Raw genomic sequence first — 27,546 nt, forward strand, 5'->3', positions numbered from 1 at the left:
TGAACGTTTATTTGAAATTGGTGAATATGAATTGAGTCCATTGGGTTGCCTAGATTTATTCACAGTGTTTATTTTGTGTCTGTTACGAAGAAGGAATCAATACGGCCAGCATTATCACCATGCAAAACAAAATGTTACATTTAATTTGGAATATTCCCTAAAATCATCTTTCAGTTTAGTTGTTCTACCTTTCTTTGCAGAACTCTATTTAAATTCTATCTAAATTGTGTCATTTCAAAAGCCCTGTTCTATAGTTTCTTGTATAACACCAGTGAGTCAAGTACTTAGATAATGGGAAAACTGGAATGCACTTTCTCACATAACCGCACTAAAAATTAAAATTAATAAATCAATAAAAAATCTGAAAATTTCAGATTTTATACTCCCAGAGTAGCGTTTTTCAACATTTTGCATGTTACGTTTATTTATTAAACATCATGTTCTTCGTTCTTAAACCATGATATTGAATTCAATAGCAATATCACAAAATATTAAAAAGAGAAAATGTTTAGAATTTCCGATACGCAGTTTTGCATGCTGCAGATAATTTATCTCCGTATAGTGTTGCCATTGCTCGCTGTGAAATCGCTGAGTTTGTTAACCAAAATTTAATTAAAGTTTTACAAAATAAGAAATCGATAATAAAACAAACTCCAAATTCCAAATTTGCGCTTCCAGATGCCCGTATTCGAGTGAAGACGTACGTTATTCGATATTTGATGGCTCTAGGTACCGTTGTTTTATCACGAGAAACATGCATTTACGCAGATTCTTCATTATTTAATTTCTGTAAATATAACACAGAGCTCTAATATTTGGTGGCAACAATTTGAAAAGTAATTCGCCATTTATAGTGAATCGATACAAAATGCCAAAACGAAATTAATAGCCCTTCTGGGCAAATTGTCGCTTTGGCTAATAAAAGAAATGGCATTTCCATTTATTTAAAATTAAAGCAATTTCACCATTTTGAATCAAACGTCAGCAGCGCAGTCTTCGCTGTTCTGACAGTGGCTTTTGCCTCGTAGACGTATCTGTTAGCCTTTCTAGTGTCTTTTATAATGCTGTCAGTGATGTGAAACTTATCATTGAGGTTGCTCAACACGAACGCAGGTATATGGACATTTGAAGAACTTTATTATGTTCATATTGTCGTCAATTATGTCTAAATAAAAACTATCTGCCAATGCTTCCCATATTCCGACGCATTTAAGAAAACATTATTGACAGCGCTACATTCTTCACCTATGTCATTACAGAAATCTGTACCATTAAGCGATCTCAAATTTAGTAAATACTTTTAAAAACTAAATTTTAAAGAAATTAAATGTATAGCTAAACATTAGCACAGAGATGCAGGAAAATTTTTAAAAAGTCGTTACGAATATTTTTTATTGTTATAACTTCAACTAGATGCTCTCATGCATTAGAATCTTTAATGAATAGATCGGTTTCTGCACTGTTAAACGTCAACGCTATGTTGATTTGTGAAAGACCGGCAAGCGTTGGATTTTGTGACATATACAGCACTGTATGCCTTAAAAGAGCAGGCGTTAAATACTCACTCTAAATCATTTAACTGATAGGGAGGGATATGATAATTTGTTCCTAAACCTGAGAAGGCGGTATAAGTTGGATGACTATCAGTTGAAGGATTTGTATATAGTGTAATTACTCAGTTGTATATATTGTAAAAAGCTAATTGTCTTCAGACTTATGCTGTTACTAAAAAAAATGGGCCTAGTTCATAATCTTTAGTCTGTCTAATAGCTCTTAGACAGTGAAAATTCATTTTTTCCTTTTTATAAATTCTTACTCATTACGACACGACAATTAGCCAGAAATTAATTAATTTCCATTCACTAGTATTTTCAAAAAAATCTTAACAGACAGTTTCACTCAAATAAGAACTCCACATTATCAAGAATTCCGAGTCCCACCCACTACCATAAATTACTTCACCCAAGTCTTACCGACTGATATTATTCAAAGCCCCCACTGCCGCGAAGAATTTTTCGAACACCCTACACTTCTGAGTCAGACTCGAAAAGAACACTTTGCCGACTCCCCACTAGAAAGAACGTAAATTACTTAAAACTTTTCCTGGCCTTTATGTCTTCATGTACATTCACTGTTTTTATTATATTTTTTATATTATTTTTATATTATTTTTGATTTGTTTTTACAAAGTTTACATTATTTATCTTATTTTGTAATCTTCTATGTTTATTTCAACTTTATACTTTGAATTCTATTTCGTGATGACAATTTCCAATGTTTAATTTTTACAAATAATATAGAACTCAAATGCATAAACACGAGGGTGTCGGGGACGGTTACTCGAGTTTTTTCGGATTTCTCTACAGAAATTGCTTTTCACTCAAAATTGAATTGGCTAAAATGCTTCATAAAAATAAGTTCTTCGAGTATCAGCATTGGTTCATAATCCCTTTTATTCGCGGAAATATTTGGACTGACTAGAATTGCCGGTTTGGCTTAACCTTATTACTCGAGTAAAGACGAAACACCTTCGTATTTACGTATTTATTTATTAATTATTGTTCATTGAACGGGAGTTGGTTTGTTCCCCTTGAAAAGTCAACTAATTTCCGATCAATGACAATGATTACATGCTTCTAATTTAATTTTTCTTTTTACAATTGAAATTTTGTTCTTCATAATTATTTAATTCCAGTCCCCGTTAAAACATTATTAACATATTACTTTCAAGTTACTTCAAAACATCTTTCAAAATATAACTTACCAGTATGGATTCACTCTTTTAAAATAATTACACTTTAATTAAACTTAGGAGATAACATAATCAATTAATCAATATTGTTTAGGAAATACATTATTATTAACTTACTCTGCAGCAATTGCGCAACTTGTTTTCGCACTAAACGCATTTAAGATCATACAACATATATACAGGAAATATATATACAGGATTGCATATCCTGTATATATATTTCCTGTATAACTCTCTAGGGTTGGACAGCGTCGAGTGACAAACTGTCACATCCAACATGAATAACAAGCCAGATCTAATAACATAGGGTTTTTGCATATGAAGATAACTGAAAAGATGGATATGTAGTTCAATAGAAGTTTCAAAAGTCGCTGTCTGAGGACATGTATCAAGCATCATTAATAATGTTGTCTACATGCCTTTAGCTCATGTTACGGATGTATCATAATTGCTGCTTCGTTCATCCTTTATTAGGAGGTAATCTGTGATCACTTCTGTTTGAAGTATCCTCTAGCAAACATTATTGTAATTTAAATATATGCATAATAAAATTCTATAATCTTCTTTCTATGATTGTATGCAATTATATTCTAATTGTATCACTGATCATTAAAAATTTACTGCAACTTTAATTTAAAAAATATTGACTTACGGATCACTCTGTTTATTTAAAAAGTTTATTTAAGGGAGCTCATACTGTAAGGATCTTAAGTTTTACTAACGTTTATTTTATTTTAAATCTTTACTATCACTTCTTATTTTCTACTTCCGGCCAGAATTAAAAGCTTTAACTTATTTATGCAAATTTGTCTTGCGAACGCCAAGTACTTAAGTTGTGGCTTTTTGTCAAGCAAGAGAGAGGAAGGAGCTATTAGAAGCAGGCCGCTTGCCATAGTAGTTTTACTCGGTTGCTGGTTGCCTTCAAGGCCAGAGGTTTAATCCTCTTGATAATTTTAAACGTATCGTAGTGTTAGCAGTTCTCTGTACAGACCACATACGGCTTTTTATTAATATACGGCCAATCTTGAAGTTAGGCACTTGTTAGATTAATCCAAAGTTAGTTTAGTTAGAGTTTAGTTAATATTTTTATATTCTTATGTTCAGACCACAAGTGGTTGGTCTCTGTATTCCGAAGTCCGGAAATCCTTGTAAAGAGAGAAAAATAAAGGGTTTCGTATACCCTTCCTGTGTGTATTGTCTACTTCCCAAATTTATTGAACATAGCTTTAGCAAGCTCCCTGTTCCGAGTCAGGACAGTTAAATGTTCCCTAAGCAAGTAAGGACGAACACAGAGCCTGATAATACACCTTAAACCCCTTACGATCTTCGAATATGGGAATGTTGCAAGAATTGGGATCACTTATTTATTTTAAAAGCCATTACTTCCAACTTTTTACAGCTGACTACATAATATAGCTGCTTTGGAAACTAGTAACCAGAAAGTTTGTGCTGCCACAAACATTTTTGTAATTTAATCCGCTTGATGACAAAATTTTTCGTCATGCTTCCACCTTGCGCGCATGATACGATATTTTAAAAATGGCTAATGGTACATACTTGAAATTGGATGGAATTCTTTATATGGGCACTGTTGTCTAACTGAACCAAAAATCTGATGAATATTTTAATATGAAAAAATTTTATGCACGGAAATATTACAGATTTTTTAATAAAATACATTTTATAAACTAAACTCCAAATAAAATACAATTTTAACATGAAATTCTTAGAAATTTTGGTTCACAGTAGTTTCCAAATGTTCTAAAAGCTATATATTAAATATGGAATTAAATTATGCAACAGAATGTTTTAAACTGTGCGTGCAAGGTGGAAATATGACAAAAAAATTTGTCACAAAGCGGATTAAGTTATAAAATATTTGTGGCAACACAAACTTTCTGATGACTATTTCAGAAAGCAGCTATATTATGTAGTCAGCTGTAAAAATGTGGAAGTAATTTCTTTTAAAATAAATAAGTTATCCCAATTCTTGCAACAGTCACATATTCGAAGATCTTATGGGCTTTAAGGTGTACGAGTCCCCTTAAAAAGGTTGTTTTGTTAAATACTAATATTTTGTGACAGAGCTTTAAGACAACAGCTTTAGCAATGTGGATTGAAAAGCAAAAAACGGTAAATGTTAGAAATAAACTAGTAGTAAATCCTAACAAAATATGAATTTTTCTCTTTTGTTTCTGATCTTTAAAAAAACAAAATGCGAAATAGTTGGAAGATATGTTTTGACATATGAAGATCTCAATGCGTTTGATATTGAGTAAAATATTTCCACAATTTCCATATCTCCAATGTTACATATTGCGACTTCACGTATCACTGGAAAACCAATGTCCCAAATAATGCGACAATACGTACTGTCTCGGAGAAAAACGTGACATGTCAGTTTAGAATAACATTTGAAATGTGTGGGTGACAATATTTTTTTTATTATGCAGCGAAATAAAACAACATTAGGTTTCAGAAGGAGGCGTTTTCAAGCTTTAAAAACAGAGACATATTTGATTGCATTTACATAGATATTTACAAGATATTAAAAAATACGATCATTAAAATATCAGTAATAAATATCAAGGATTCGTGTAATTTTGATTTCGAAAGTCCAAAATAAAGATATATTCTCGCTGTTAGGTAAGGGTAGCTGTTTATTTTCAAGCAATTTTTAGAAATGTCACGACTGGAAGATGTCGAAATGAGTAGCAGTTTGCACATGTCCCAGAACTTACAAGCACTCCATTATAAATTCATGACTTTTTATGTGTATTGAAGCAGTTATCTGTTTATGAAATTTTGAGTTAGAAACTAAAATCAAATGCGAACCTTACCCTCCCTTAGAATTTTAAATAATTTAGCAAGCCTGTTTTAAGTGAATAAATAATCAAAAGATCCCTGAAAGACTTTACCACAGACAGCAGATCTTATGTTAATCATTGTCAATGCCAAGTATATTATTCATATTTTTTCTAGCACCTCTAGTGTTGGTATTTCTATCCGGTGTATTATTGAATCAAAAAGAACATTTAAAGATTGCTTATTCTTCCCAGCCACCTTCTTATATTTTAAGCAGGCTACTCATTATAGGGGTATCAAAGCGTCTAATCACCAGTATGCATTTTATTTTTGAGCAGAAGGGGTGACAATGTGCAGTGCCCTCGCAGGCATTCGAAATGGAGACCTTCCCATTGGTAGCCAAATGTTCTTTCTCATCTGTGAATCCACAAACTTATACGTTCATTCTACTCACGAGTCACTTTCCTTACTTAGGGCATGTGACGTGGACGTCCAATCCCGCAGGCCGATTAGTGTATCGGGACCTTTGAGATCCTGCATGGCGTTCAAGCCCTCTTGGACCCATCGATTCCACATCCGCCTGACAGTCGTGTGGTCCGACTGTCAGGCGGATGCAGCAAACCGCCAACCGCCAGCAGCAAACCACCAACCGCCAGCAGCAAAATCGTGGAACAATAAATCGCAGTTGTGGTAGCCACGATCCTGCCGCGGTCGAAATCCGACCTGCTAGTAGAATTTTATTGTTCTTTCATGATGCGTAACACGACCTTACACAAACGACCAACGTGCGAATGAGATACTCAAATGAGAAATAGATTCCAGGTTCCCCGATTCGCCGATAATAACATACATTTTGCATACTAATTCAGAAGTCAAAGAAGAAAAATCAACATTATATTTTAAATTTTCACAGGACTAGTTTCGATGGTTTTACCGAACCAGCATCCTCAGCTGCAAAACAGCAAATGAACGAGATGGGAAATAATGATTAGATATGATAGGACAGAAAATAAGCTAGTGGCTCCATCTGTTGGTGAAACCAGAGCTAAAACATAATTTCTTTAAAGGCCGAAGATGGATTAGAAATAGGATCGTTAACGAGAACAGAAAGACTTTTTTGAATGTGAAATGCCTCTAGAAAATCCAGTTCTCCAATGGAAGATATTTTTTGAATAATTTTGGCAGCAGAAAAATTGAAAGTGTGATTTTCGGACCAACAATGTTGGGCAACAGAAGACTTCTGTGTTTCCTTTTTTCTAACATATGCCTCATGTTCCTTGACGCGAATTTTAAGGCTCTCTTAATTTGGCCAATGTAAATTAAACCACACTGGCAAGGAATCCTATAAATACCATATCCGAAATGGAGTCCTTGAGTATGGAACTAGGAATTTTATTGATGGAAGAATAAACGACCCGAAAGTTAAATTTCTGCAAAATATGTGCAACTTTATAGCTAATTGATGGAAAGAAGGGAATGACAACAGAATTTTTATAATCTCCTAAAACAAGAGTGTGTCTTCCAACCAACAACTTCAACAACAAATTTGTTGGACTTCTGATGCATTTTGCATGTTTTATCCGACTAGCGAGTGCAGGCGCTTGAGATAGAATGAATGATGGAGCTGGGTCCTTGAGAAGAGTATAGGTGAGAGGAAAGGGCGTGACCAATGTCACATGTACTTGCTGAGACATGTACAATCTTCCCATTTATACACAATGCATATGGCATTATTCATACCTGTTTTATGCACATGAGTTTGAACGTCAATCATTTGCATATCCCAGCATGCACTACCTTTAATACAAATTTAATGTTTGTTACTTTCTGCCTGGATCAGTACTTGATTTAGCTCCTTATTTAGCTTCCTTATTATTAAGCTATTTAAGTGTCTTATGTAATTTGATTATTTCCGTTTTCTTTCTTAAAGATAAGTAACATGTCTAGAAGACATTTCCTTAAGTTGCGTCATTTCAAAATTAATCCATGTTATGTGATTCTAAAATAACGCTAATGGTATGGCTAGTTACGTAATGCTTCGACCAATTATAATATTAAAAATCTGTGAATTGAGTCTTAAATTAACCTATCAGAATGAAGACGAAGAAAAACTGATTTATTCTGAACCGTGTTTCACCTTAAACATGTCGCAATTCTCTTTCACTTGCTCGCTTGTTCGGTGTACCCTTTTTAACACTGATGTTACTTCAATAGGCGAATTATGCCTGAATATAAATGATCATCTACAAGGTCTGCCATTGTGCGATTGGAAGAAAAGGTATTAATGCCCTAATATGAATCTTCATGGATATTTAAGCAATCTGAATAAAATTCTGTGACAGCAGTTATTCATTTAAAAATATTTAGTACAGTAAAATATATTAAGAAGCAAAATTTAGGACTTCGAGAAATGCTTTATATCTAAGTTTATTTCATTATATTGACTGCTATAACACACTTTTTACGATGCCAGTTAGTCCAATTTGAAGAACATTTGTGGAGTACCGCACAATATTAGATTATACAGAAGTGTTAATATTCAATGTTCTGGGACAGTCTTTAAATAAAATAGATTCAACGCATCACACAGAAAGGAAAATAGGAATTGACACAAAGAAGATGCGTATGTCTTGATTTTGCACATATATTAGACAAGTATATCAGCAGCCGTTCCAGTTATAAAAAACAAGAAAAACAAGCAAGACGAAGACAAACTGATTCAAAAATAAAGTAGCAAATATTGATTAACTGTGTTTAGACAAGCCACTGTGTCAGTATGAAGTTGTGGAAAGGATTCAGAAAAATGTAAAATCTTTAGATACTGAAGGTTAAAGCGCAATAACAACACTGTATTCCAATAAGTTTCTTCAAAGAGAATAAAAATGATGCAATCTGCGTGCATATGTTTAAAATAGATCACCATATGTAAAATTTGTCTCTCGGGTACCTGAGTTTTTTTCTCGTTAATTTATCTGATTTATTTGTATCTCATTACGTTTTCTTCAGATTTTGTTTCCTTCCTTTTATCTTTGGCTTACTTTTTCTTCCTTTTTAAAGTTGCAACCTCCTTTCTTTCCCCTGTTTAAGGTTCAATGAACTGACAAATGTTCCTTTTCTCATAACGAAATGCTGTAGAAGTTTTGATTTGTCTACATACAGTTAATCCAAACATGATGCCCAGATAAAGAACTCCTTAACAGAAGTCGTGTGTACGCCAAAGAGTTTGCTTCATTTATTATTAACTTGTAAGTAATCAGAAACACTTAATATCATTCATGTTTGTTTCTGTAAATAATGACATAAAACTGTTACAATCTAGTTAAGATGTAATGAATCCTTAAATGCAGTCACGTTGCAGAATTCATGTTTAAATCAGTATAAATCTTTAATAATCAGTGTGTTAAGAAAGATTAATTAAGAGAGCTTATTATCGTTACTGTTTTACTTCTGTACTTGCTATTTATAAGAATCTAAATCTCTCATAATCAGCCTAAGAAATAAAACTTCTGCACTTGTTGATCATTAGTGCAATCAATTTTCTTTTAACTTAAAAAAATCTGATGTGTACACCACATGACTTCCTTGTACGGAATATTAAATTATACGCATTTTTTCTTGCATTTTATTTACACTTATTGGATTGAATTATATCTACTTCGCCGACAGCGCATAAACCACAATAGAATAAATGCATTATTTAAAATTCACTCTATTTGTTTACCATAGCAACACTCTGGCTCTAGGTTTACTTAACAGTATTATCTTTCTTTCATATTATAACTCAGAATGCACAAAATGTATATCATTTAAAGAATTATCTAATCGTTGCCACATGTTCTATTCAAATACTATAATAAAGTTAGAACTATGTATAAAAGAAATTAAGCTAACAAAACAAAAAAGGAGCAGTTTTTTACAGAAGATTGAGTATTTCTCATTTAATTAATTCAGTTCTCACTTCGCGAGAAGGCAAAAATACATAAAAACTCAAAATATCTATATTAAAAATTACGAAGTAAATCTCAAACGCTTATTTCCTCGAAAAAATTCCAGAAAGAATTAAGCATGATTTAATTGGCAATAATAAATGAATGTGTTATCTTTGTTGTTGCGAAGCAAAGTTTCTCTAGATTGGCAAATGTAACAAAAATGTAAACATCAATGCCCGCCATTAAAAACAGGCTTAGCGGCAATTACACAACTTTAAAATTGCTGATAATTCTAAAAATATTGCACACAGATTTACTAAAGGCATATTATCCTTAACAGGAAGATAAAAACAACATAATTCAATCATTTTTAAAGCAAAAAATTTACAATTTACAAACATATAAGAGAGATCACTCAGATCACTCAGCCGGGTAATAGAGTGGATATATATATATAAATATATTTATATACGTTTGGCGCGGCCGATTGCAACCAAAATACGAGGTGCACATCTACATGTTATAGCAGTCCTATATACAAAATTTCAACGTTCTGAGGCTACTCGTTTTTTAATTATGCGAGATACGTACGTACGTACGTACGTTCGTACAGACGCCACGAAAAATTCTCTTCAGAATTAATTTTAAAGCAGTTTTATAATTTTTTTGAAGGAAAAGAGTATTTTATTCTGTCCTTACGTACAGATATCACGCAAAATTATCGTTAAATTGCATTCGATAGCGGTCAAAATGGATATTTTCTTTGAAATACGCTGCCTGAAACTTTTCGCGATTACAATACTTCCCCTTTTTACTTCGTACAAGGAAGTAAAAATAGATACATATTTGCGAAATGAAAGACTGTGCACTAGGCAAGTTTTTTTTCTCGCAATTACCACAGAGTGAATAAAACGTTAAGATAGAAATAATATTTCTTACACTCACTGCAGTAACATAATATATAATTCGAAACAATACAATTTTATTTTAGTCAATATTAAACGTTTGACTCCATGATGATATTCAAGTGAACAAAAAGTCTACTAAAGGTACTTCAGCTTGTAGAGTCATTAGGTTACCTTTGATGCAAGAGACTTGAAAATAATAAAGTAAAGCCCTCGCAGAGCCTCGAACTTTGACCTCTAGAATATGCGCCGAATGTGCTAATAGTTACACCATGAAGGTATGCAGAAAAGATGGATAAAACAGTTTCTAAGCTATTAGATAAAAGTTATTTCAGAATCAGTTACTAGATAAAATGAGCTGAAGTTAGTAAATTCCTTTAATTTGCTTGAAATACTTGATAAATTAATTGAACAGTTTAAGGTAAACTATTATAGATTTCCGAAAACCTTTTTGCTTAAAGTACATGCTTCTATAGTTAAGAAAAATATATTTACATCAATTATATTTAATTATTTTAACAAACATGTAAATACGTAAAAAAGCAAATTTAAAGTTAAAATTTAAAAAATGTGCAAACATATAAAAGATTAAATTATCGAACTAATCTACAATATCATTTAAATTCAGATAGCATAAGTAAATCAAGTGCAAAAGCAAACAAAGAAAATAAATTCACCAATTTAGCAAATTAAAATTAATCTAATTTTTTTAAATGCATAAGTGAATGACTGTTGAGCAGTATCTAATTTTATTTTTTTTAATGCATAAGTGAATAAAACATTGCTCAACAGTCATTCACTTATTCATTTAAAAAAAAAAAAAGAATTTAGATTAATTTTAATTTGCTAAATTGGTGAATTTATTTTCATTGTTTGGTTTTGCACTTGATTTACTTATGCTATCTGAATTTAAATGATATTGTAGATTAGTTCGATAATTAAATCTTTTATATGTTTGCTCATTTTTTAATTTTAACTTTAAATTTGCTTTTTTACGTATTTACATGTTTGTTAAAATTTTAATTTCATTCCTTGCAGCAATGGCGCAAAAAATTAATTAAATTTGTATTTAAATTCAATTTATTCTTTTGAAACAATTACATTTAATTATATATTTAAACAAAAAATTTACAACGAATTATATTTTAAGCAGCATTAGTGCATTTCAAATAGCTTTTAATAGTACTTTTAATAGTCTTTTACGCATATTTTCTAAAGCGTCCGCAGTACTGCAGTAGATTGTTGCCATATTCCCATATTCTTCGGGCTCTTTCAATTAGCTTATCCATCCTTTTATTCTTTCTTCGTGAATTTTATTCTTAAACATATTCCATATTTTTTCAGTGGGGTTCATTTTAAGAACATTTTCAGGGCATATTAGCACCTGAAACCTTTTAAAAGTAAAGTAATTTTTCAGAGTTCTGCCCTTGCCTCATGACAAAGGACATTGCTTTGTTGAAAAATGGCACTTCTCTGAAAAAAAATGGCACTTCTCTGAAAAAAAATGGCACTTCTCTGAAAAAAAATGGCACTTCTCTGAAAAAAAATGGCACTTCTCTGAAAAAACCGTACATAAAATATGAAAAGAGGTGTTTTTATCAATACCGCTTTTTATTTTTGTGAATTTACATTGTCTTTAATTATTTCTATATGTCCCGTGCCCTAAACAGACATGCATTTTCAAATGATTAACGTTGGAGAATACTTCATCTTTAAAAATTCAACTTTTTTTGTTTGCAGTTCCTTACCACCTGCGAATGAGTTGAAGCCTGTCATTACGTATTTGGATTAAAGTCTCATCGCAGAAAGCAATCTATTGGCAAAAAGTATCAAGAATAATGAAAGAAATATTTCTTAGTTAGGAAGTTAAAAGTCAGAGGTTTAGAAGAATAAAAAAAGTGTAAAACCAGCTTTAACATAAAAATAATTAAATTTTAATTAAATACCTTGCCTCAATCCTGAGAAATTGCATGTCATACGTTTAGGTCCAACAAAATCGTTTCTTTATGATAGAAAGGTGAAATAGCTAAATTTTATGTCTTGTGTACAATTTATAACCTAGTTTTCAGAAGACGTCTTCATGCAGAACTGTGGTTTCGAGGGCTTGAAGGTCGTTTCGAGGACGTTAAAGAAAAACTTTCCTACTATATTTTGCGCAAGAGCTCATATGTTATTTACAAGCTAGTCGGCATGTAGCATGGCGTTCCACGTACACCTTAACTGTGTGGATGATAATCTATGATTTTCTGGCATAATCATATAAAATTTAATCAGTTTCCTGTCTTTTCGTTGTAACGGTATCTTCTTAGGCATGAATTTGTCTTAACGTTTCTATGAAAAATTGAAATTTTGTGTTCTCTTTTTTTTTTTTAGCCTAATGGGGCAATTTGCCCAGAAGGGCCATTAATTTTCTTTTTGGCATCTTGCATTGGTTCACTATAAAGGCGTGAAAAATCTACATGAATGTATGTATGTTTCTTGCCCTTTGAAAATACACGGGCACATATAGAGACATAAAATTTTGAATAACGGAATATGGGCATATGGAAGCCCAAGTGTGGAATATGGGATTTGTTATTTAAAGAAATTAAATAATGAAAAATCTACATGAATGTATGTACGTTTCTTGCACTGTGAAAAAACAGCGGCACATAGAGACAACAAATTTTGAATAACGTACTTTTCCACTCGAATATGGGCGTATGGAAGCCCAAGTTTGGAATATGGGATTTGTTATTTAAAGAAATTAAATAATGAAACATCTACATGAATGTTCGCACTGGGAAAAATCAACGGCACCTAGACACATCAAATTTTGAATAACTTACTTCACTAGAATATGGGCATATGAAAGCCGAAGTTTGGAATATGAGATTTGTTTTATTATCTATTTCATACTTTGTAAAACTTTAACGAAGTTTTGATTAACAGATTCAGCGATTTCAAAGGAAGCAATGGCAACACTGTACAGGGAAGAAACATTTTTATATCTAGCACGCGAGGCTGTGTATCGAAAATTCTAAAGGTATGTACTTTTTAAATAAGTTTGTGATATTGCTGTTGATTTAAATTATATGGTTTAAGTGCGAAGAATATGATATTTAATGAATAAAGGTAACACACAAAATGTTAAAAAAATGCTTCTTTGGGCGTAGTATAAAATCTGAAATATTTCAGATATTTTTTCTATAACTGAGGTGAAACTTTAAACATCATTTCCTTCCAGATCTGTATTTTTAGTAAAATCTCAGTTTATCCTCTTAAATTTTTAATCATATATCTTGTTTTACACACTAGGGTTATTATATAAATTAAGTAAAGCAACAGTGCAAAAATAATTAATCTCATGACAAAAAATGTAAACAAAATTGAAAGAAACATCAATAAATTGAAATCAATGAAGAAAATTTATTAAATCTAAATGCTTGTGAGCAATGCCTTTATTTATTATGCTAGTGAGATAACAAAATATTAAATAACTCTTCAAATAAATAAAGTTTTTCCTGACAGGAAAAAAAAATTAATGGAATGTATTTTAATCCAAGCTATTAAAAATATGTTTCTATTTCTATTTTTATACGAGATTTAGAAATTTAAATTCATTTTAAAAACTTTTGGTTGAAACAAAATTCAGAGGAGAAAGCTTTGGTAAATTATGCAGGCGACGTTAAAGAAAAACTTTCCTACTATATTTTGCGCAATTCATATGTTATTTACAAGCTAGTCGATTATACGTATTTATAAATATATGATTAATTCCTTTAACTGAATAATTTCGAAATGTGCCTTTATATCTTTATTTAAGAAATATTTAATGAGTTATAGGAACTCCAGACAGATCTTCTCTGAATAAGAAAAGTGTGGGGACACATAGTGATAAAAAATATCATTTGACATATATCAACGCGATATATAGATATTTAAATTTTCTAAAGCTTGAAAGTTTTAGTCCTTATAATGCTTACAAAAAATCATTTAGACATTTCATTCTTAACACTTAAAGTTTAAAAAAAGAAAAGTTAAATAACAAACTACAGACTCCATTATAGAAAATATCTGAAGCTTCCTCAGTACTTAATCTGAGATTCTCTAAATATCGGCACATTAAAAATTACATATAGTGTAAATCTCGCTTTTTTTTTTTTTTTTTTTTGAGAAAATTTGATAAAAGCAATAAGGCATAAATAATATCATGAGTATGAAAACACCAAATAGTCATTAGAAATAACTATTTAAAAAGAATATTTAAATTGTCGATCAGTCATCGCTTTCATTTTATTTAACTTCATTAAGTTAGAGTAAGTAGAGTCATTAAGTTAGTTTGAAGGAGGAATACATGAAAAAATGACTAGTACCCTCGCCGGTATTCGAACCTAGACCTTTCTAATACGCACCGAGCGTGCTACCATTACACCAAAAAGGCATGCTGGAAGAGGGGAGAAAATACCTTATAACTTATAAGGTATTATAACTTATAAGGTGGTGTAGTGGTTCTGCACGCTGGGCTAGTATTCCAGAGGTTCGTGGTTCGATTCCCGGCGAAGGAAGTTGCTAATTTTTCATCTCTCTGGCCTCCAAAAAAAAAAAAAAAAAAATCCTAATGTCTCTACAGTGGCGCCCGAACTAAAAGGGTTGTGGATGATGACTCTCCACACCCAGGATTTGGCGATTGGGTCCCCTAAATATCCCAGTCGTCCTTTCGAAAGAGTAGTGTATAAGGTATTTCTCCCACACCCCTAGCGTGCCTTCGTGGTGCAACGGTAGCACGCTGGGGAGGTATTCCAGAGGTCCGTGGTTCGATTCCCGGCGGAGGCGATTGCTAATTTTTTATCTCTCTTGCTTACAAAAATTCCTAATGTCTCTACAGTGGCGCCCGAACTAAAAATGGTGTTGGATGAGGATTCTCCACACCCAGGATTTGGCAATTGTGTCCCCTAAAAACCTCAGGTCGTCCTTTAAAAAGGGGAGTATATAAGGTATTTCTCCCGCTTTCCTAGCGTGCCTTCGTGGTGTAGTGGTTCTGCATGCTGGCCGGTACTTCAGAGGTCAGTGTTTCGATTCCCGGAGAAGCCGATTCCTAATTCTTCAGCTCTCTTGCTTCCAAAAATTCCTAATGTCTCTACAAACTTAGCTTAGAATTTTACAGACTAACTAATTATTTATTTACTATAAATTGTTATTTTTTTATTTATTTTTACATTTTTTACATTTATCTCTTTTTTTTTTTTTTTTTTTTATTTTGCTCTTACTTTACATACTAAACATTCCTTCTTTCTCTGGGTTCTTTAATCTAAAAATATAAAAAATACACACATCCATGGGGAGTTCCAAACCTACGCACAGTTTTCCCTTTATAGGATTTTGATTCAACGTGTATGAAATGTTAGTAGTATTGTCACTAATAAGTATTGCAAATTTCGAGCTTGTACCTAATCATGTAGGCAAGAAATGAACTATAATAATTTCTCTATACAATTTTTTTCTTTGAAAACACCGGCTTTGAAATCTACAGACACATACATGAAGCTTATCAGCGGCTTTTCGTTGCATCTTAAATCCGAGCAAAAACTTATATCCTAATTTTAACTTTTAAAGTTACTTACCAACTCGAGTCAGACTTTCCGGTATCGTGAGCGTGTTAGTTCGTATTGCAATCGACTCGCTTCGTCCCTTGCTGTTCACAGCATAGACAATCACAAGAAACTCCATTCCTGGGGGCAAACCCTGAACCACGAATGATGGTTCGTAAGCAGTTTTATTTGTCTGCAGTCCGCTGTTAACAGCGTCATGCACTTCCAAGACAAAATGTTGAGTCATGCCACCGTCGTAACCTTCTGAGCACTCAACTTTGAACGATTGCTCCGTTTGATTTGTCACCAAGCAATTCTGGACCGGCTCCGGAGGACCTAAGGAATTAAATTATGACATAATCTGCAGTTATGAAAGAAAAGAAGGTGAAAGAATTTGCTACAATGAATTCTTCAATAAATTTGAAAAATGCTCAAATAACAGTAAATATTGTTAGGGAGTAATAGAAACCAAGCAATCAATGTACACGTGAATAATTTTTGAATATTTTAGCTGAAATACTAAAGTCCGTGTATAACAAGCATGCTCTTTGTGCCATTTCATAGACAATTTTATATAAGTTACAATTTATTTCTTTGTTATTATTATTTTGTTATTAATATATTTATTGCAATGTAAGGTTCGTCCCACCTTTTCTAACAGTAATTGTTTAATTAAAGTTACTTTCCTGTCCATTCTTAATTTCAGCTTACAACTTCCATCCAGAACGTATTTTCAGAATCGCGAGAGAGCCAGATATTCTGGGCAGCGCGCGATCGTCTTTTAGGCTACTCTGTACTATTAAGCCTACTACTTAAGCTATTATTACGCTCAACCGTACTTTAGGCCTTTCATAGCTTCGCCGTTAGTTAGCGTTAAGGGGCCAACTCTGTTAGAATCTTGATTGCTTCGGCTATATCTTTTTAGTTAAGTTTTATTCCTTAGTATTCCTGAGTTCAAGCCCAAGTGGAGGCTTTGTTGTATTCCAAGAAGGATTCTACTGTTAAACTCCAAGAAGGATTCTACTGTTAAATTTAGTTTGGATGATAAAGGGTATTTTACCCGTCTTGAGTTCTGCTCTCTGTCTTTTGAACTTTAGCGATTATTCGTTTACCAGTTCTTAAGGTTCCTCGTTTTCAGCTGTAACTCAAAGGAAGGAATCTTACAACATATAAATAGTCTTCATTATATTCGAAGATTCATTGTGTCACTAGATTCGAAGACATCCCCCTTCCAATGCTGGTCTCAGACCTTCCACACACGTTGGCCAGAAGCGGTGGCCACTTTATTATGGAGGCACCTAATAGGTGGACCACATTTGCCTCCTATAAGGGACGGACAAATACAACCATGGCTTCTCCGGTATTCGAACCCGGGCCTTTTAGTATCGCCATCGGCTCCGCTAACCACAACATCGTCTGGGAGGGGAGGGGCGATTCGGAGATACTCTTTTTCATAATTTCACCGAGAAGGTTTTATTTTCGCTGATTAAATGAGCTTCTATGGGTTTCTCTCTGCATTATAAATGCGAGTCAGTTTTCTTCAGACAGTCATCTACGAAGTTATGTTCATTCTTTAGGCAAACTGCTGTTTTGCAGTAATTAGATCATCAATGACCAAATGGTTAAGGCTGTTGAACATTGATAATCTCGATGGCCGAGCTGAATGCATGAAGGTTTTAACCATATTACTAACTAAATATGATACATTTTCCCTTAAAATTCCACGAAGGCATCCTTTCTCTTTGGCAGGTAAGCCTGTTAAAGCTTTTTCGTATTTAAACAAGCAAATAATTCATCTAAGCTAATTAGTATCACAGGAACTGATTTAAATTCTACCCATATCCTAATGCTTCTTACATTTACAAATCCGTGATCTGTAAGTGTGTGGTTTTCACATTATCCTATTATACTTATGGATAAGCTTATGAGCTATTATACTTGCGGATAAGCTTTGTACAATCTTCTTAAAATGGTTGATAAATAATGATGTATAATGAGCTCACTTTTGTTAAAATGAAACACTGTAACTATAATCTTAATGTTCGTCAAGCACAAAGAACATGTGCCTTGTTATTTTATTTTAAATGCACAATCTTTTAAGTAGAAATATATGTTTACGATGATTTTTTGAAGTGTTGATCTTTTTGGAAAATGTGCTAACATAAATTTTTTATTGCTCTTAATTTGCCTTTCGATTATATTTTCTGTCAACATTATGCAATGAAATGTATATATTAAAAGAAACTGCCCAAAATTTGTTCTGACTTTATGTTCTCAGGAAGTGTAGGTAAAGAAAATGGAAATTATATTTTGAAAAATATTTCTTGCATCTTAGGTTTGCGTTTCCGCCATTGATGATATAACATGACAATTTGATGCCTTAACAATCTGATACTATTTTAATAGCTACATTGCATATTTTACATTTTTACTGGTAATTATTTAGTGCTATTATAGTGTATTTAAATTCAAATAAAGCTGGCTGTGAAATATTGACAAAAATAAAAATATTAGGAAACTCTAGAAAGCTCTTATTAATTTACCTCGATAAACATTGAATTGAAAAAAAAATTGGACTTGTATGACTGATTTGCAGTACACCAGAATGCACTTTCAACAGTAACTGCCAAATGATGTAAAAAAATTGCCGTTAGTGATTAAGATAAAGTGTTACTCCAGGAAATTTAAATAAATATACCAATTCAAATGCTGCCATTTTAATTATAAATGAATCGAAGGTTCAACCAGAATGAATGTGCTCATGGTTTTACATGGCCGAAAATATCAAAAGTTAAAAAGTAATAATATGTATTCATTTATTTTTATTCTCAAGTTATTTAAATGTGACCAATTCTATTGTTTTGTATTTTGACGATTACTTGCAAAAATGTCAAGAAAAATCAAGTATTCAGAAATTTTATGTTCTAACAATTGAGTCTATACTGTGATTTTTTAAACGAATAATACACAATTTTAATGATATTTTACGCAACTGCTCCATAGATATGCTTTCAAAAACTCAATAGCATATTTAATTAACAGTAAATATTAATTTTCTTAGCAGAAAGTTTCAGCAATTACAATTTCGCGGAAGTACCTAAAAGTGTTAGTTAATTAGTGTAATTTTTTAATAAATACTCCGATGTACAGTAAACAGTTTAATACATAATGTTGTATATCTTTAACTGTCGGCTGAAAAGCACAGTTATTTTTTAGAAGCATTACTTGCTCGAAAGGAAACAACGCCAGTACGGACTAGAGCTCTTAATTAATGTTTGCTTACTTATGCCATCTCTTCTCTCCCATATCAGTGTAATATTGGCTTATCACTTTTGGTGTGTATAAAGCAAAAGCTTTTTCCGTTGAGTAAAGGGAATCACAAATGTATTCAGTGATTTCACGTCAGCAGATCTGCGAAAGACTAAAGCGAAAATCCATTAAAGTTAATAAACTGCAAAGCTAACAACGATATTCTAAATACAATTTTCAACGGTGCTTTCTGCTTGAAGTTGAGTCGCTTGTAGTTAATTCATCCCCAGTTTTAGTTCTTTTTAGTAGCGTTCCATCAAGCGTGACAATTATTGTAGATTCTGTAGTGGTAAATTACATCCGAAGTGTACTGTAGAATCCTCGAACTTCCTTTTCATCTGTTTTTATACAGTGTTTTTACCTAGTAAAAATAGTCCAATTTATCCATAAGATATTTCGGGCCCCTGCTGTGTGTATGAGGGTCCGTATATATATATATATATATATATATATATATATATTTTTAAATTGTTAAATAATATATATATATGTAATAATAAAATTCCATCGTCAAGAATAGACTTAAAATTCTAACTGTATGTTCTTTTCATTTTTAATGGCGACGTTCTCTTATTTGAAAGTGCGTGGAATTAAATCCACAGCCCCGTAGTCAAGTTGTTTTTTCCGCCTTTTCTACACGTACAGTTATAGAATGTTCTCGAAATATTTAAAGCAAACTGGATTGGCTGACGAAGATGACGTCATTTCTTGGAAGCTCCGCCTTTACAGAGGCTATAAAAAGACTCGCAGAAGAATATCGGGGCTTTATCTTAAATGTCACGATGCAGTAAACTTCATACAAAAAGTTATTAGTAATTCTTTTTATTTACTCCGGATATCTGATTTTTGTAACTGCTATTTCTCCTGAATAGTAATAAATGGATCCTGTTTTTTAAACTTATCGTCTGATTATTTAAGCTACGACTAAAGCTGGTACATCACATATATATATACTGCCCCAGGGAGAAATTACGAATACACAAATACACATTCGCCACTGTCTTTAAATTTTTAAATGAATTACTTACTGTCAATGCGTGTTTAATCATCACTATTTAATTAGAAAAATTAAAACTGTTCAGTACATTAATATAAGCTACGTTTCTGCTCTCACTGAGAAAAACGATCTGTAACATAAGGATTTTCATATTTTATCTCAATTAAACAATAAATATAAATAAACAAGCAGCAAAGAAAAACTGATTTCTCTTGAGAATTTTCTTGATTTAGAACTTAAACTATCAGCATACATCCTGAAATGTATTACTAAGTAAGTAATATTTTATGCTACCCTTAGTATATTTTAGATTGCTTAGTATATTTTAGATTTGCTCTTAGTATATTTTAGATAAATCAATTTATTTTTATTGCATTTAATGCACTTCATGTTGCATTATTTTAAGGAGCAGTCTGACAAAATAAAAAAAAAAAAAAAAAATCCATGCTAGCATTTGTGCTCAAGTGAAAACTTACAAAATATATCAAACGTAGAAAATAACAAAATGGATGCCTGCAAAAATTTTTAAAAATCAAAATCTGCAGAAAGAACACGAATTTTTAGCATTTACGCAAAATAAAATTCGGTAAATTATCTTCATTTGTAGCATTCCGAAAATATACTTATTTCTGGTGAATAAGAACATAAAATACATTTACTTTCACCCCCCAAAAGAAGCCTATACTTTTTTAAAAAATACCTATACTTATTTTCCCTCCCTGCGCTTTCGTACCTATATTGACTGGAATATATTTCATTTTATTCATTATTTTTATTTCATTTATTATATTTTAATGTTTTAAAAAAATGAAACTTAGTTACGCTTGTTAATAACGCTTCCTGCGTAATGATCTATGGACTACGGATCCATAATAATTTATAATGCATGGGTTACTACTAGCACGAAAGCGAATGCCTTTGGGGGTTTTTCCTCCAAACTGCTCCAAAGTGCTGACATGTAAATCCATTAAAAGCTATAACGTCAAATATTAGGAACATAAAATTTAAAAGTGAAAACGGTACCTGCAGGCACAACAATATACACACAGGGTTCCTTCTGCCTCCCGACGCTATTCTCAGCCCAACAGAGAAGAGTACCATAATCTTGTTCTGTTCGGGGGATGTACGTGGCTACACTGCGAAGCCCTTCTGCCACAAACGTTAACACCTGAAGATTATCGGATGAGCTATTGAATTCCCAACGGAAACTCAATTGCCTGGGGTCGGCTTCAACTTCGCAGAGAACTTTGACGGCTTCGTGACGGGCGGCTCCGTAAACAACCTTCTGGCCAGGCTTGCAGAGAGGACTGTCTGTAAAAGACATAGAAATAGAAAGACTTTATTTTATAAACTGCAAGATTTTATCGGCGGAACAAGGAAACTCGCGACCAGGCATATTATGAAACTTATTACTTCTTTTCTAATTAGAGAAAATATTTGTTTTTTATCCTGTTAATTTTATATTGATGCTTTTAAGCTGTTTCCCTAACAGTGTTGTTAATGTAATATGCTATTTATTTTAGGTAAACTTTGTTAAATTGTATAATTTAAACGCAAATCAAACATGATAATTCTTACAAACTGCCAAAGTTATTCCTCTTGTAGTACAATAAACATAAAGCAAGCAAACAATAATAAGAAGCAAATAATAATAAATGAATTACTGCTGTCTTAAACTTCTATAAGAGAACATAACAATATCCGAAGTTAGTCTAAATAAAGCCCTAATATGTGGAATAGAGCAAACAGCCAGCAGCATGATTCATTTAACCCTTTCAGTGGCGGTGGTTTCGCCTTGAAACCGCATTTTCGACATTTTTTTTAAATTTAGAAAATTAGTTTTTTTTTCTCAAAACCGCTGCTAAAATTTAATTACTACTTAAGGTTACTAAAATTTAATTACTACTAATTAACTTAGTAGTAATTTAATTACTACTAAAATTTAATTACTACTTAAGGTTGCTAAAATTTAATTACTACTAATTTAATTACTACTAATTAAATTACTACTTAAAGCTGATAACAGATGGCAGCACCAAATCTTTCTGGGCATCCATTAATTGATACGAATCATTCAAAAATAGCTTCTTTTCCACACTACTCTTTTTGACCCATTTAAAAAAAAAAAAAAAAAAAAAAAAAAAAAAATTCCACAATATATGTTATAAGCAGGCATCAATGAGTAATGAAATGTCCTTAGTTCACAAAAAAAAGTAATGGAACCCTTTAAATTTTGAATGTTTTCATTGCGGTTTCAGTATGAAACCACCGCCCCTCTGAGACATCGAAGAAAGGATCAGACGTCGCAGTCGCGAGATTTTTTGCAGTTGCGTTTATTGCTTTCGGATCACTGCTGTAAACAGTTGCACCATATCTTAATTTGAGTGGCTTCAAAGATGAGGATTTATGGAGCTTTTGAGAGAGGGAAAACATTTCTTATTTTTTACAGAGACACAGAAAAACACTCACACTTCTCTTAGCGGTCGCTTTTCTCATGCTTCTAGTTCATAGTAAAATAATTGTATGCATCTTAATTTATTTTATTTTTACATATAATTTTCTTAGTTTTTAACGTAATTTTTAAAAAATATTTCATAGATTTATGTAAGTAATTTAGAGCATTATTAGTTACTTTTTGTCTCATACTTTTTTGTTTCCTGTTTTAAATTTTTTATTTGTAATTAAAAATGCGTGTTTATACAAATATTACTTAAAAATATTACTTAGTTGCTCAGTAATTTACTAGATTAATCTGCAATGTGGGTTACGTTCAGATACTTTTCAACAAAGTAAAGATAAATAAGCAAATGTTTAGTCTTAAATGCTCCAGACGGGCGCTGGTTTCAAGGCGAAACTGGTCCCCTTTCCCTAAAGGGGGGCGAAAAAAATTTTTTTAAACTCATTTATGTTGTCTATAGGACCATTGCATGTCATTATGCTTACTTTTTCATAACTTTTAAAAAATCATAACATTGCGCCCCTGAAAGGAACTTGCTGATAACTATGTTATAATTGACGAACTATGTGTATCTCTTCATATTCATAATTCGTTTTGTTCAAGAAGAAAACCTGGAACAGAAATGGCCTATTCAAAGACTCAAGAATTACTAACGGGCAATAGCAAAAAATTACCAATAAGCAATAGCAAACAACTGCTAATGGGCAATAAAAAATTACTAATGCGTAATAGCTAACAAAGAAAAAGACGTCTAATAAACAATAGCAGAAAAATGAAAAAACGAAGCTGTAAGGATTATGTTAATTTTATTAACAGTTACATTTTGAATTAAATTTCCCATCGATTCTTAACTTTAACTTACACTTCCAGCCAGAACGTAGTTTTAGAATCACGTCTGAATACACAATGAGGAAGAGCAGTATTTAACCGCGAAGTTCTTCGGTCTTAGGTAGAGAGATACTTTTTTAGACTACGCTCTCGAAAGCTATTATCACGTTCGACCGTACTTTAGGCCCTTGATAGCTTTGCTTTCTATTAAAGCTAAGGGGCCAACACTGTTAGAATTTTGATAGCTTCGGCTATACCTCTTTAGTTTAGATTAATTTAGGTTAATTCTTAGTATCTTAAGTTCAAGCCGAATTGTCGGCTTCATTGTTCACTCCAAGACGGAGTTTTGTTTAACTTTAGTTGGAAAGGGCTAATTTACCCTTCTATCTTCTTGTTTTCAAGACATTTGCGAGCCACAGTAGCATGGTACTGCAGACAATGTACTCAACGATTAGATATTCGCAGTATGTACACATTCTGTAATACACATTCCACATTCAATTTCGAGCCTCGTGTTAACATCTGCTTTCAATAGCCATCAACTTGCAGAAATAATGTTACTGACATGTTTATCAGTGTAAAGCACTGGGCACCCAATGGAATGATGTGTTATCGTAAATCGAAATATATAATATCCGTACAATGCACGAATGTAGTGTATGCAACGAAATATGTAATTCATGCAACAGAAACCCTAATGAAAGTATGTACATTATGTATTATGGAAACTGAGCATATTTCCGCACAGCGCTACTGCTTTACGCACACCATACTATGTCTCATATGTTTCTTCTGTGTGTAATATTTGCATTTATGTGCTCTACGTGTTTCCATATGTATTCTATGTGTCATGATATGTATTCTCGTGTGTGTTTTTATGTCTTTATGTTACGTAATTACGAGTGTGTTTTTATGCTTTTACGTTTAATTTTGTATATCTATGTGTTTCAGCTTATATGAGTGTTTTAGTGTTTTAATGCTATCCTTTATATTCTTTTTTAAGTTACTTTGTGTTATTAACAACGTCCTATGTAAAAACTACTCGACATCTAGCCCCTGTATGGCCATGTAAACTCCCGGTGCAGCCTCACGGGGCTCCAGCGAGTTGCTTCTTCGAGATAGTGGAGGACGTGAGACATATGCCCGTTTACCTATGTTATACGCCAGGCGTCCCCGTCCTCCGTCACCTGTCACCTGTCCCAAGAACTCAAGCTATTATTCGCTTATCAGTTCTTAAGATTCTTCACTTCCAACAGTAACTTAGTTAGCAATTACAAAGTGAGGAACTCTATAAAGCATTTTCCAATAGTATGACATTTTAAAACATTGCCCATGCCCATGTCAAGATAACAATAGGAAGAAAGACTGTGTGTTTACACGTTGAAATCATAAAAAAATTATGGTGAGTTTTCATCAATAAATATGGTCCCTTTGGTGTCAGTCTGGTAGTTTTTCTATGGAGGATCTCTGGAATTATTGTTATCAGTTGTCAACAATGTAGTCATCATACAGGACTAGACAGACATGTTGTTGGCTTTATCTTTGCCAAGACGTTGTAATGTACCCCAAAACTTTGTGTAAATATAATATCGAGGAACCAAGCAAACTAAGTAGCAAATTATCATTGAGTTCAAGTAGTTGTTACAGAGAACTGAGAAGGGTTAAAATATCCTTTTATTCACTTAAAGAAAGAATAACAGGTGGCCCCCTTCTCGGGCTTACAGAAAAGCCTCCTCTCGGGCTTTTAAATCAGGTAAAGAAAATCTAGAAACTAAGCAAATACTAAGCTAATTCTACTTAGCCGAAGCTACATACTAACATTTAACATAGTTGGCCCTTAAATTAACCTAGCCGGCGATTCTCAGCACTCAAGTGCAATAGGGCGGAGCCTAATAGTTTCAAGAACAAAGTAGCGAGATGGCAAACAAGCGCCACTAAGGAATCCTAAGCACTCTCATACGAAGTAAGTTGAACTTCCTTTAAATACTTCTTCTAACTCATTTGCATTCAACGCTATTTTAGAAACTTATTCTGGTAGGGAGTTGTAAATGGGAAACAAGATTGAAAGGAAAGGGTTTCAAAATTAAAAAATAACTGTTATAAAGTTAAAATACATCTTACAACGTCATTAAACTTAGCTGGACATTAAACTTTTCTTAAAAAGTGTCAATTACTCAAATAATATTTTCTTTTGTTTTTATTCTGTCATAAATGTTATTGCTTAACAAGTCATTACTCTGTACATATTCAGATAGAAAATCAGATCTAATACAAAACTGCATTCAGAAAATCTTCGGTCAATATAAAGATAGAAAATTAAAAACATGTCAATGGAATTTGTGAACAAATTTAAACATAATAAAAAAATAAGAATAAATTATTTTCTAAACCTCCCATGTTTTCTCTAATTAAAGTAAGGAATTTTATTTAATCATGGATTCTGTGAGAAATTTCAGCCCCAAAAAAAGTTTCAAATGCATGTATATATACAACATAGGTTATTTTAAACCGCTGCTACATAAAAGCTTTATTTAATTTCTGGATTTATTAAAACTTACTAAATCGTTGAACAAATAATAGCACGTTAGTACATTTTGATCATGTACATTTCGCATGTTCTCTTTTAGTAGAAGACTAAGAAACAGTTGTTGACTCAGCTTTGCAGCAGGAATTACCAGATGTTTGATCTAAGTTAAAAGGGTGGTGACCTGATAAATGCTAAGGTGCTAAGGGAAATAGATTTCCTTTCAAAACCGCTGAGTCAGTGAGTAAATTTGAAGAGTGTGGGAAAGTTTATTTAACTAACTTTCGAAATCTTCTTAAGAGTATATTTAAATTAACACTAGATAAACACATTTTTCGAACATCAAACATCCAAAGTCTTTTCAAGTAGACATAACGTGGTAAGTTCTTAAAGGTATATACTGAATATTAATTAATCACGTTATGGATAATATGTGTGACCTATTTAATTTAATTTTACCTTTTAAATTAAGATTTATTCGCATTTCCAAATTGCAGTATAAGGAGGAGGAAAACTCTTAAATGGTGCACAGATGTATGTTTTAAAATATGCGGTTTTTATTGCATACCAAGTACCTTTACGATTGCACGTACTGCAAACAGACAAAGCTTCTTTATAGGCTTTAAGCATCAAATAAAATCAAATAATTACTACATGACTGTACAACGTATGTTATCAAAGGTCAATTGTTACGTTTATTTTATTCATAAAACGTACCGAAAGTTAATGCGTTACTTTTATTTTTGAGGTTACCTTAAAGCCTAAATAGATAAATTACAGAAAATCCACAGGGGAAAAAAAACATATTTTGCACTAAAAATGCTATTTTAATATAAATTAAAAATGTAATTTATATTTTGTAGAGATATTAGGTATTTTTCTGAAGCAGGCAAGATGAAAAATGAGCAACGCCTTCGCCAGGAATCGAGCCACGGACCTCTGAAATACGCGTCCAGCGTGCAGACCATAACACCACGAAGGTACGCACAGAAGGCCGGAGAAATACATTATAATTTGTTGAAAAATACACTTTTATTTGTAGATTGGCATAAGATGATAAGCACGAATATTTCGATAGCGACGCCTCTTAAAGCAAGACGCTTCGGAGATCCCGCCTCTTACAGATGGGTAAAATGCACAAAAATTTTAATTTTTTTATATAATATCTATACATATCTATGTTTTTAATTTTTTTCAAAACTTAATACTCTTCAGAATATTTTAATGTTTGCACCTTAAAAAGCATATATTTGCAGCCCAACCGGTTAGTAGTTAGCGATGCTGGCAGTCGTACCGAAGGCCCCGGGCTCGAATCCTGGAGAAGGCATGGATGTTTGTAAACGCATAGTGTCTGTGCGGCATTGGGGTGCTATAAATAGGCGGCGAATCGAAAGTCCTCTCGAGAGATTGCGGTAGCGGAAGAAGGTGGGAGAACCTCGTACCCGTTCCCCAGGGGTGCTCCCTATCAA

General features: G+C 32.6%; 1 protein-coding gene across 1 annotated transcript in view; it reads right to left on the reverse strand.

The window, feature by feature from the left end:
- Positions 1-27,546, reverse strand: part of LOC118197178 (synaptogenesis protein syg-2-like) — a 289,538-nt gene that overhangs the window by 74,219 nt on the left and 187,773 nt on the right. Inside the window, exons 6-7 of the mRNA XM_085817873.1 lie at positions 21,291-21,578; positions 15,995-16,297 (exon numbers count right to left, since the gene is read on the reverse strand). Coding sequence (XP_085673999.1) covers positions 15,995-16,297; positions 21,291-21,578 — 591 coding nt within the window. The remainder of the gene's footprint in view (positions 1-15,994; positions 16,298-21,290; positions 21,579-27,546) is intronic.

The sequence above is a fragment of the Stegodyphus dumicola genome, chromosome 1 (genome assembly GCF_044657685.1).
Source record: "Stegodyphus dumicola isolate Sdum_Otavi_A_Nest chromosome 1, ASM4465768v1".
NCBI lineage: Eukaryota > Metazoa > Arthropoda > Arachnida > Araneae > Eresidae > Stegodyphus > Stegodyphus dumicola.